This window comes from Numenius arquata, chromosome 6 (genome assembly GCF_964106895.1).
Source record: "Numenius arquata chromosome 6, bNumArq3.hap1.1, whole genome shotgun sequence".
NCBI classification, from domain to species: Eukaryota; Metazoa; Chordata; class Aves; order Charadriiformes; family Scolopacidae; genus Numenius; species Numenius arquata.
Window position 1 is genome coordinate 55,525,547 of NC_133581.1, and position 12,650 is coordinate 55,538,196.

The 12,650-nt window shown below is 40.4% G+C and overlaps 1 protein-coding gene across 1 annotated transcript in view; it reads left to right on the plus strand.

Annotated features, from left to right (window-relative positions):
- PRORP (protein only RNase P catalytic subunit) overlaps nt 1-12,650 on the plus strand; it is a 47,204-nt gene that overhangs the window by 122 nt on the left and 34,432 nt on the right. Inside the window, exons 2-4 of the mRNA XM_074149170.1 lie at nt 535-1,949; nt 4,176-4,223; nt 5,559-5,691. Coding sequence (XP_074005271.1) covers nt 949-1,949; nt 4,176-4,223; nt 5,559-5,691 — 1,182 coding nt within the window. The 5' untranslated portion in view covers nt 535-948. The remainder of the gene's footprint in view (nt 1-534; nt 1,950-4,175; nt 4,224-5,558; nt 5,692-12,650) is intronic.

Here is a 12,650-nt window from a genome sequence, read left to right on the forward strand (position 1 = left end):
ATCCGGGAGGGGTGAGGGCGGCGCCCGAGCCGGGAGCGCGGTTCGTTACGCTCTGGCGGGTAAGGGGTAAGGGGGGGGGGGGCAGACAGAGAGGCTTTCCTAGCAGGCAGCGCGCTGTGAGGGCCCGGCCGCTGTGCACTCTGGGAGTTGTAGTCTATGGGGGCGCGGCCGTGCCGGAGTGAGGGACGTGAGGCTCTGCCGGGGCCCCGTGGACCCCAGCAGCTGCCTGCCCCCCTGCTGGTCAACCTCCCGGTATTTGCGTTTGTAACCTAACGTTTAAACGTGGGATTTCGCTGTAATTATCGGATTTACGATCGCGGAGCCTGGTTAAACGGAAGTTTGTCACAGGCTGAAAGGCATGAGGGAGCCAGCGTGGGAACCCTGTGCTGGGAGCGCCTGAGGGATCAGGGTTGGGGTTCCTCACCAGAAATTGTCGAGGTACCTTGAACTTTGTGTTTGCCAGCATGCAAACGTAAATATGGCAGGAAAGCACAGAGCGGGTTGTGATGTTGCGGTGTTATTTTTTATTTTTAGGAAACCTTCTGGCTCGACTTGGATGAAGGCAGGAAGGAAAAAACCTGCACTTTTTGCCTAGCTGCGTCAGAGTTGCCTCGCTGCCTACAAGTTGCTCAGTACTCGTCTTTACAGTGTACAGTAACCATCAAGCAGAAATGATAAGCTGCAAACCTGCAAAGCATCTTCTCTAGAAAGAAAGATACCCTCAATTTTGGATGAATGTTCTCACAGTCTAAGAGGTTGATTTTTGTGAAAAAAGATTTTACCATTTCTTGTTTTCGTAAGATGCAAAAAGAAGTCCTCGAACAAGCATTTTGAAACTGAAGCTTATACAGCTTGACAGTCTTTGGGCTTTATTATAAACATCCTCTTGCAAACTGTATTTTCCACTTTATAACTTTGTTTGATACAGTGCGATAATTTCTTCTTGTGATGGCACTCTTTTCTCAAACTAGTCAACAGGGTTTTCAGGCTTTGCTGTGGAAATGTCGTATGTTCTGGCCGGTTTCAAGATGCCACCAATTGTTTGCTGTCTCTTTCAGCATCCCCGATAGGGAAAAGGTTAGCTATTTCAGTTTTGTGACATCTTCCAGCACTGCATTCCCAGTGGATCCCAAAGGAACTGATGCTTTTCCTACCAAGAAAAGGTCTGAAATTGATTATGAAGAAGAAAAAGGATGGGATGAGGAGACTAAAGAAATATCTGAAAGGAAACTCCAGTTTTCTTCCTCTGTTAGAGCGCCAAAGAAACGGCTAACAAGTCAAGCTGTGTCAAGACATAAGTTTACCAATGTACAGCCTCCAGAAAAACCTTTGCAGGCTGAGGAATGGAACAGACTGAGGGAAAATTTTCAATCACCTGAAATATTTGAAGAAGTGATGTTTAACAGTATGGTCAGGTACAACAGCCCCATTGATGTGGCTAAGTCCTTGCTGACCCATGTGGCAAAGAGTAATGGTGACATTGCATATAATTTGTTGCTCAAATATCTGACATTGTGTGTCCAGCAGGGACAGATTTCAGAAATTCGTGATGTGTATGATATAATGAAAATCAGATTTAGAATTTTAGAAAGTGGGGCTTACAACCTTCTTATCAAGGGGCTGAGTAATTCAGATCAATGGAGAATGGCCTTGACTCTTTTGGAAGAAGTAAAAAAGATTATGATTCCCTCACGGGTAAACTATGAATCCTGTATCAAAGCAGCCAGCCGTCACCAAGAAATGAACCTTGCCTTTGAACTCTACCACGAAATGCTGGCTAAGGATTTGGTCCCAACCTTGGATGTCCTGCAGGCCTTTTTTGACTTCAGCAGGGGTATGAAAGGTGCTGAGTTACAAAAAGAGCTGTTTGGTATACTCTTATACTTGAGAGAGAACCAAATATACCCTCACAAAACATTTATGCGGAGTATAAAGCTATGGTTTGAAAGGTAAATAATGTTTCAATAGCAAGCTCCAGTTCATGAGGATGGGATTCAGATTATTCCACAGATCAAGTCTAATAAGATCCTTCAACATCTCATTTTGGCAGTTGCTTCTCCATGAGAGACACATTGTCATGAAAAGATAAATTTTATTTTTGCTCCAAAATTAGTGTAAAAGGGTAAAATTCTTACTGATTTCACCTTTTCTGAAAGATGTTACCTGTTAGATATTATTCCTTGGTACGGAAAGTAGGAAATTGTGATGGGTCATGGCAGTCCAAAATGTCCAACTTTATCTGTTTCTGAACTTGGTACATAAGGAATATTGACAGGTGTGAGGGTTTTTCATATAATCTATTGGACTGTAGAAGTAGTAAGTTGTTTGAAAATTAGATAGTTTCTCTTTTTAAAGGAAAGATGCAGCAAATTTAGCATAGGTTAAGTGAAGATCAAGTGTTGACTTCGTAATCTCAATAGGAGGCTCTTCGTTTTAGCACAGTATTTATTTAGCAGGCTATGGAGCTTGTTTTCCTGAGTAATTGTCAGACTCTGCAAATTGTAATTAGTTACGGTGTGCATGCACAGTGTAGTTCACCTGAGCCCACTGCATATTTGTCATGGTGTTGTATGTGAGCCCATCTATGCCTTTTTTATAACTGTTGGCTTTGGTTTATGTGAGCTACACAGCCATTTTACGAGTTAGTCTTCCTGAATGGAAAATGTGTCTGTGGGAATGCACTGCCATTATTAGAACAGTTTATACTGCTGTCCCCCAGCTATTTTCTTTTTCCTGGGAGCAGACAGAGTAGGCTTCTGTTGAGATGAACTGGTGCTATTTTCCCAGTGAGTAGAGAAGGACTTACCTGTAGGTGTGTGCTGCATGCGCAGGAAACTCATCGTAGTAAAAAGTCATTGCAAGGAGAATGCAGGGGCAGTGAGTACATGGAGGAGCTATATATTGCCAGTCTATAGTGTCAAACCAGTGCTGCAAGCTGAAGCTAGTCAAACTCCTGGTTTGTACCTTTAATGCTGTGTTTGACTGTTAGAACAATTCACGACAGATTGTGGTAGGCTCATGTTTTAAGATTGATGTTGGGTGTTTCCCTAAAGGAAGTAGTATTTCAAACAAGAAGAAACAGTCCATAATAGAGGGATGAAACAAGGTTATCAGTAATCCCATCTGGCTTTTTGGCTGTGAACCTGTACAAAATGCTCAGGTTTACCTGTCTGTTCCAATTGCTAGTGCTGAACTTGTATATGCTGGTGGCTGAAAATAAGCCACCATAAGCCAAAATAAGCAGTTTACATGGAGTTCCCAAAAAGAAATAGGATCTGATAACGTCTGTCACTTTTAGTCTTGCAAAAATGATGCAGAATGGGAGGTAACCTTTGCTGACAAAGGAAACTGATGGTACATTGAGCAGAGAAGTGAGCTCTGTGAGTGTTACTGAATAGGTGCTAGTTCTAAAAAATGATTTTTCTGAAGAGCAGACCAGCACTGACTTCTAGTAGTGAGTAGAGCGAGATCCAGTACAGACATCTGAGTGTGCAGTGAAGCAGCGCAGTATTTTCTGTTGCCTGTTTGTAAGAAAACGAAAGGACCACTATGTATCAGCATGAGAATTGGGAAAGGAGAGCAGAAGCAGGATGCTTATTCTGAAGCCTGTGGCATATGTGATTGTGCAGCCTGTGATAAAAAACACAGTGGCAAAGGGAGACATGTCTGCAGTTGCAGAGTTGGATCTCGTGGGCAAAAAAGAATATTTACACCAGCATGATGGTGGCTGTGGTAGTGGTGGTGATGATGATCATAAAGATGAGTCAGAAAGTCTTGATGCAGCGTTTTGGTATGAGCGTATCTTTCTTAATCTCTCAGGATGACATCTGCATAGAAATCTTGATTCCTGCTGCTTTCCCATCTGTTTTCTGAGGTGCTTTATGCACGTGTAGGATAGCAACTTAAAAATTGTCAGCGCAGCCTGACATATATAAACTGAGGAGGTTGATGGTGTTAGTTTTCTGTAGATTGTTAAATGCTGGTTCTTTATATAATATTTTCAGGTACTGCTAAATTATATGTGAATCTTTGTATGATTTCTTTGCAGGGTAGATGATTGATTGGTCTTTTATTTCTAAATGTTTACCAGAATAGAATTATTCTTTATCTGTAATTCAGGTATTGTTAAATAAGAATCTAATGTTCTTATTTATCTTTCCCTCCGTACATATTAGTATACCAGGAGGGAACTGGAGAGGACACCTGACCAACATTAAAGACAGGTAAATGCAACATTTTATTTAAAAGTGAGGTGTTGCCTTGATTATTCTGTCTTGAAGTCTTCTTTCATAAATACAAAAATACCTTTCCTTAGATAAGAAAATATTTTAATCCTTGAGAATATGAACCTTTGTTGTGTACATATGATTTCCCAAACTCCAGTTTCCAACTCATGTGCATTAAACAAGACCTAGCATGCACATTTAGAAAGGAGTTATGCTAAGCAGGTCCCAGAAAGAAAAACACAGAGAAAAATAAGAGCTGCCATTTTATTGGGTGGCTTATTTGTTTACTGTTTAGGAATTAAAGACTTACTTTTTGGTTGGCTTCGTAATACCGTTGTTTAACACGACAAATTAACAGAGCAGCTTTGGAGTGTAAATGGATGTCTTCTTGAAAACTTATACTATTTACACGCTGCAGTTAATTTGTGCAGATGGAGGCGTTCTCCCTTCCCACCTAATTTTCAGTGAAGACAAAATGATTCTAAGTTAGATTTTCACAGGGATAACTTGGGTATGTGTTTCTATTACAGCACGGTTTTCTCAATGTCTATAAATTCTTATTTTGAATGTTATTCTATTTGAAACCTAGTTCTGTGTTTTTGTAGCAATTTGGCAGCTATAAATGTATTAATTGTAAGAAAGTCTCCAATGGCTTATGGAGTTTTTTAGTGGTTTAAAAAAAATACACTGTGTTGCATACTCTGAAGTAAAAGCACAGGTAGAGTCTGCTGCTTTTGAAGCCCATGAAAGAAGAGCATAACTCACTGCCCTCAGAGCAGGGGTTGTTCACTGTAAGATGGATTATTATTATGTATGAGTGTGTGTGTGTTACTATACTCTATTATGACAATTCACCAAATTCTAGACAACTTTTTTCAGCCTTTAGACTTTTAAAATTCTAAAGTTGATTGTCTTGGTTAAGAGGTAGCTTGTTATCTTACTGCCTGTGAACTCTGTTACAGACTTTGGGAGCTAAACTAACTTAAATCACTTCACATTTTACCATAGATTAAGAATCTGAACAAAGTGGTGACAAGGTGCTCTAGGGTAGTTATGTTGTGATAGCTGTATGAATACTTTCTTTTGAAATAAATACGTTTGAGGTAGCCTACTTGGATCCCACTAAATCCCATAGAAATATTTCTAGTGACTTCAGTAGGTTTTGGATGCATCCCAGAGAGAGTACAACTGATTTTCTGATGATTGTGCTGTGTTGGAGTTCTTGTAAAGACTTGTGCTCATACACAGACACTCGATAAGTTAGTAAAATTTAAGGTATGTCTTATTTAAAAGTCCTTATCTTTTAATTTTCTTGTTTCACTGCTATTCCAGCGGACAGTGCCCAGTTTGCAACCATCAATTGGAGGACAGTGACCTCACCGAAAAGGAGTATAGTAATCTCAGAGAAAGAATAATAAGGGATGTGATACATGGAACTGACACTTTTAGAAAGACAAGTCCACAGGTAGGTCTTGCATGCTGTCAGGTTCATTGGCTAGGAGGGTAATACACAATTAATGTTCGGGTACTTTGAAAACGCCACAAATCTTTTTTTTTCTTTGCTTTAAACATTAATAGGCCATTAGATATTGAAGTATTCTATGTATCTTTTTCAGTTGTGTGTATAAAATGGGTCTAAGTCCTGGCCACAGTTCTATTTCTTACTCATTTTCTGTGGAGATCAGTGGTTCACCAATAGCGATACGAAAGGAAGCTGGGGTCCGCTAGATGGAGCCCACGCCACGCCTCGGGGTGGTTTTACTTTACCTTTGTAAGTACAGATGTCATTTTGCTGTAGCTGGCACCTCAGTTCTGCACTGGTTCTGAAAATACGGAAGAGGACAGCAGGTCTAGTTCTTCAGACACCTTCCTGCAGACACCTTGAACATGTGTAAGAGTTACAGAAACTTGATACAGTTAGTGTTGAGGTGCTTGTAGTACATGCAGCCTGTTGTCCAGACATCTAATTTCCACACAGATTTTCTCCTCAGTTTAAGACTTTTAGCTGACCTGGCTGAGAATTGTACAGGGGAGTAAAACTATCCTTAAAAATGTAGCAACAATTTTAAGTATTTAATGAGTACTGGTGTTCTATAATATTACAAGATATAATTACAAGATATATTACAAAAGGATGTGTTTTATTGCACACTGTACAACTAACTCTCTCTGTTCTCTAAAAGCCTTTGTGAAAATTATGGTTGAGGTTGGTTTATTAACGAAAGCAACAACAACAAAACTTTTAATTCCTTAATCAGTTAACTGTCTAGTGTGTGAAGTTTCATTTCTGTTCCCTGTGGTGACTGCTGGCTTGAAAATTTCAAATTTTTCAAGTACATAGGACTAGATTAGCAGTTCCAGTTGAAGGTGGGGAAATTTAGGAAGGGAGTTCTGGGTAACAGGGCATTCACGCTCAAGCTGAGTGATAGTGAAAATGATGCTCGCCTGGTTTGAGAACCTGATTGATTAAATGAATGCAATCTAATAAAACAAAGACTCAATATACTATTTTAAGTTTTGATGTCAGTAGATTTTGTTAGTCTGTGTGATAGCTGAAATTCCATCATTTACCACTCTGGGACCACCCACTTGCTAGTTCCAAGTTGACCTTGTTCAGTTCCCTATTGGCAGGCGGTCACTAGGAGGCTGGCTGGAGATGAACTCAGTGTGTTGGCCGAACAGCTTAAAGTCTGCTCCCTCAGTGCGTTTTGAGCATGGATGTGGTGGGTAGAGGCAAAACAGTGTTGTGATGTGTCAGAAGTTTCCAGAAATAAATTTGGGACTTTTTAGTTGCCTTTGTGCTGTGAAAGCAGACGTGTGGTGATGAAAATACGCTGCCCATTTTAGGCATGCCAGACTGTGTGACTTCTCCTGCAGCCAGGGTTTTCCAGAGGGGAAACTAGGTGAAGAGGCTGAAAATAGGATGTAAGCAAGTATATCTGAGAGGGGGGTTTCCATTTTCCAGTCAGTCACTTTTTTCTAGTAGCCGCAATTCAAATAGAAAACATATTAGCTTTCTATTCCTTCTTTTCTCCTAACTAGTTTTCTTTAGTGCATCTGTGTTTCTTGCAATGAAATGATTATTCAGGGAAACAGTTCAAGTTTATTTGATTTTATTTCTTTCATTTAAGAATAAATGCGATCAGAGTAGAAAATTAGGAGCAAACATCTGGTTTATTGAGGATCCCCCAAAAGTAGTCTGTTGTGCTGTGATTAAAAACCAAAAATCTTATTTTGTAATTAGTTTTAGGAAAGAAAATCAAACAACTTCGGTTTGTCCATGATAATGAGTGCTGTTTACAAATATGTTGAAAAAGTGGCTTGCATGAACTATAAACCTCATTATCTGCAATAAGGAAATACCTGTTATGCATTAAAAATAGACATTGATTCAGATCTTGATGCACAACTACTGCAAGGTCTATTAAGATGTTATATGATGATCTAATACGATGAGCTGCAGCCTTGCAGACCACCATAGAAAGAAAACAGTTGTAACAAGACTGTCACCTTTTGTACCAATGCCTGTATGATGTTTTTAGTCGGATGCCTGTTTACTCTGGCAGCATTTAATTGGTAGCTATGCCATTGAGCCTGAGATGATATAATTGGTATACTGAGAGGCAGAATCAACTTTTGCTGTGATGACTTTCATGTCACAGCTGCTCCCAGGTGATTCTCTAAAATACACAAATGTGTAATTCAAATGCAAATGAGTAATTTCATTCCTTTGGTGGCTACTTTATAGCCCTGATAAGCCTGAAAGGACTGTTGTGCAGGGGGAAGGAAGCATATGGGAGATATGTATGTACTGTCAAGAAGGCAGGAAGAGATGGGTTTGTGGGCATGTAAAGTCCCCACACTAGATCTGTGCTAAGTGTGTGAAGGGGGTTTTCTTATTTTTCTAAAATATAAGAGACTGGAGGGAGCAGAGGAAGTGACCCATTCATCTCAGTGTTATTTTTGCAACTGAATGAGGTTGTGCTGTTTCCACAGAGCCTTGAAAATAATGCTCTATGTCTTCATTTTAGATTGATGCTTTTTCTTTTCTATAATGCTTTGCTTCTCCCTCCACATGTTTATGTTTCCCAACTCCATGATTTGTCCCAAAGCTCAGTGTGGCATTATGTCAGTCCTGTTATGAATGGAGTAGTTTATTACTTCCAAAAGACCTATCTCCTCCAAACCCTACGAAAACCGTGTCTGACACAGTCTGCCCTAACCATCTAGCAGAGCCTTCGCTCCCAGCTTCTCATTCTGATCTTCTCATTCTTTTACCTGCTTTGTTGACTCTCAACTTGTGTTAAAAGTCAGATAAAAATTGCCTGCACCTGAACTGTTTCCAAGGTGAGCTACCCTTACCTGCCCCGAGATACGTGGGTGATTATGGCTGCCCAGCATTGCACCTGGATGTCATGGCTTCTTTGCCTGACCTCAGGGAGAAAGACAAGGCTAGTTAATTCAGTTAGGCCTGCTGTGTCTCCTGAGAAGATCAGGGGCTGACGAGGAGAAAATTCCTTTCCAGCAAACAGCTGATACTGCACGCAGTGTGTGCCGCAGCCCAGGCTATGTGTGCCGTTTACCTCCTCTATTTCTACTCTCATATATGTTACCTCCTCCCTGTCACTGCTAGGAAGCAAACAACTTTGAGGGAAGGAAGGAAGGAGGAGGCTGGGTGGAATTTCTCCCATGGGTTCATGTGCCCCCTTCCCTCCCAGATACGTGCCACATTGCAGCAAAGGGATCATATTCCCTGTAAAGTGTATGTCCTCTACAGTAGGAGTGCAAAAATTTGGCTGTTGCTGAATGCTGCAAAGCCCCTTGCACTGGGATGGGGACTGGTTTGGGCAGGAAGAGTTCCTGTGGTTTCTTCTCATGTGGGAATGACTGAATGTCCTCTTGCTGGTTCTGTTGCAGGCTCGGTCACTTTGCTAGGGTTTGGTTTAAAATTACAGCACTTGGATTTAGAGTTGGCTTTAGCAAGAACTGTGCTGGCAGGATGAAAACCCTGCTGGTGCCAGCATGGGTTGAAAGCTCTCTTTTATTTCTGGAGAGCGATATAGGGGTGGTGAGCTATATATAGTTAGGGTTAGGATTAGGGCTAAGCCTAGGCTTCAAGATGGCAGAGATTTCTGAGCTTGCTTTTTTTCATTTTGAATAAAGACAGGTAATGGTTTATGGCGGGCATTGAGGCAATTGCAGTAGTAGAGTGCTCAGAGTCTGAATGCACTACAGCCCAAGCTGCAGCCTTTATCCTGCTTACTTTCTGTCCTCCTGCCTTCATTTAATTCAGGGTGAATGTTATGCTCTTGTGATATGATCTGCTAGAGGGGAGAGAACTTCTGGGAGGAAGGAAGAGGAGCGGAAGAGGATAGACCGAATGGGAAATGGGTGTTGAGAGACAAAGGCAGTTGGAATTTTTGTAGGGTTTCTCTTGCATCTTCCCTTACCCCAGAGGCTCCTGATAATGGAAGCAAACAGAAGCGCAGAGGGTCTTTTGGCAGGAGGATAAAAGACTTAGCTGCTTCCTTAGCAGTAAGAAATAGATCTAGTTGAAAACATTATAAATTCAGCACATATTTCTTTCCCTCAGTTACCTCAGTGTTAGAGAGTTTTTCTTTGGGGTGGGTTAGATCTTCTGGGGTGGTCCACAGTCCTCCTTTCCTCAATTCATGTAGCAAGGAATGAGTTGGAATTTTGTTCAGGTCACTTGGTCTCCTCTACCATCAAATGATTATGCAGCAAAATTAGACCACCCCGCAACACAAGAATGCTCCTTTCTTCCAATCCATGGTCTAAACCTCTTTCATTCATAGTCTTTTAAAACTATTCCTTTGTCACCTCTGTATTTGAAAATTCTCCTAACATGATACATTCTTCATATTCCAGTTAGTGCAATCAACCAAGAATAGTCTGGTTCTAATCTTACTTTTTTTTTGAGCACCAGTTGCTTGGTTAAAATACAGTTGCTAACCTTGTTTCCACTGTACATCATCTGAAGATCTTGCTAAGCGAAATACAAAAATGTTTGTAGATGCAGTGATTTTTCTCGGTTCTGTATCTTCCTTGCATTAGCTGGAACATATAAGAAGAAATTGAGAGATAGAAGAAATTGAAGAATTTCACCAAGGTTTAAGAATGGCATGCCTTGATAAAATATTTCTTTTTTCCTGTTTATTAGCTGATCACAGAGGCAGACAGGACCATAAATAGGAATCATAGAATCATATAATCATCTGGGCCAGAAGGGACCTTCAAAGGTCATCTAGTCCGACCCCCCGCAGTCAGCGGGGACACCCTCAACTAGACCAGGTTGCCCAGGGTCTTGTCGAGCCTCACCTTGAATGTCTCCAGGGAAGGGGCCTCAACCACCTCCCTGGGCAACCTATTCCAGTGCTCCACCACCCTCATGGTAAAGAACTTATTCCTAATGTCTAATCTAAATCTGCTTTTTTCCAGTTTAAAGCCATTACCCCTTGTTCTGTCATTGCCGGCCTTTGTAAACAGACTGTCTCCAGCCTTCCTGTAGGCCTCCCTCAGGTACTGGAAGGTTGGAACAGTCAGAACAGTAACTTTTCCAGTAACTGACTGGAAGTCAGAACAGTAACTTTTAACTAAAGAATTAAACTAATCTGAATTATCTGAGTAGCTTTTTAAGAAGTATTTTAAAAGAGATTATTTTATCAGGAACCTCTTGGACACACGGTCCTTTGCTTGCAGCTCATGCATTCCACTAGGTAGGATCTTGAGACATGTTTATATAATGCAGACTGCCTACACTGCCATCATTTTTTAAAGTGTTTGCTGTCTCTGAATATTGCTAAGTTCTGTGATAATACTTCTAAAGTAAAATTAGTGTGAGCACATGCTGATTTAAGACACGTTGAAATGTTACCTCTTGGAATGTAAGCATTATTGAATGGTCCTTTACCATTCGGTCCTTTGGTCCGTTACCAAAGGTCCTTCTCAGTTGAGGAGCTGATCTCTGGCTGTGCTCAAAGACAGATTCTTCTGATGCTGGAGGCACCTGTGTGGAATTGTGTGGTATAGGGCTTCATTATAATTTATGATAATTATAATATCTTACCAAGTTATAATAATTTCATGTTATCTATCCAATGCCTTATATCTTAGGATTTGATTAGATTTGTTTTAGAACATCAGGAATTTGAGCAGATGTTTTCATTACACTATGATGATCATCTGAGTTGATACAATTTGTCCAGAAATCTGTAAAATATAAGTGCATTCTTCCTACATTATGCATTGTTTCATCTTTCTGATGCTAAATTTAATTTGGCTTTGTATTTGTCATTTGTTTGGCTTCTTCTGTGCCATCTCCTTTCCTAAATTTCTGTAAAATATTTCATATATATGGGAATTGGTACAGACCTTTGAAAGATGCCGCTAATTTTTTCGCATGACCCTTTGTTTTTTCTTTTCTGCCTTTTTTTTAATGCTACAACTAGTTCAGTGCTTTAGTAGCTTGTTATGAAGTCTTGTGTCAATTTTTTTTTAAATCTAGTTAATGCCGTCTGGTTCTGTCTTACCTACTTTTTCATTGACACGAGGAAAAAATTTTTAGAGACACTCATTTGCAAAAGGTGTGCACATTAAACTCTACCAGATCATATTATTCCAGAGGGTTTGCACAATTTTTAGTGATCAGTTCAACCATATTACAGTGTACAGATGCTGGGTGCATAGGTCTATAATTCTCTGGATTGTTTCTAGAAATATTAAAATGGGGTAGAACATGTGGTGCCGTTCAGTCCCCTGGAACAGTTGCTGTTTCTCTTGAGATTGCAAATATTAGTTAGCGTAAGCATTTGGTGGCATCGTGATTTTTAACCTAGCATAACCAGCCTTACCACCTGGCCAGCTGTTCATTCCTGCCCCTGCAAGGGTGCCAGGACACAAGGGAGCACAGCCCCATGGTAAGCAGGGCACAAACCTAGATGAAAAAAGAATGTTTTGCATCTTGTGGGTGTTTTTTTCAACTAGACCAGTTCCTTGTTCAAATTTGCTTCAAACATTTGTACCAGCATAGCAGAGAAAGCTGCATGGTGGTATATCTGGCTGTCTGATATTCATGTAGCATTTTTCCACATGGTTATTATGGACTGTCTGTAATTCAGTGCTGTTCTGTCTCACTTACTTGGGACGCTGTCTTTTTCATGATGTGCATAATGCATTGCTTTTATATTATTCCACTGTGTTGCTATAGTGCCTGTTACATTGTATTTCAGCACGCGTTCAAGTCAATCTTTTCCTGGTTTAGCAATTGTTAGGTGGTTCGCCCTAAGAGGAAAAGGTTCCAAAATAGTGTTTTTAATTTTGAAAGCACTGTGAATTCAAAATATTTCTGCCTTTGCAAGGTTTTGTTTGTTTGTTTGTTTGTTTGTTTGTTTTAAAAGAAAGCTT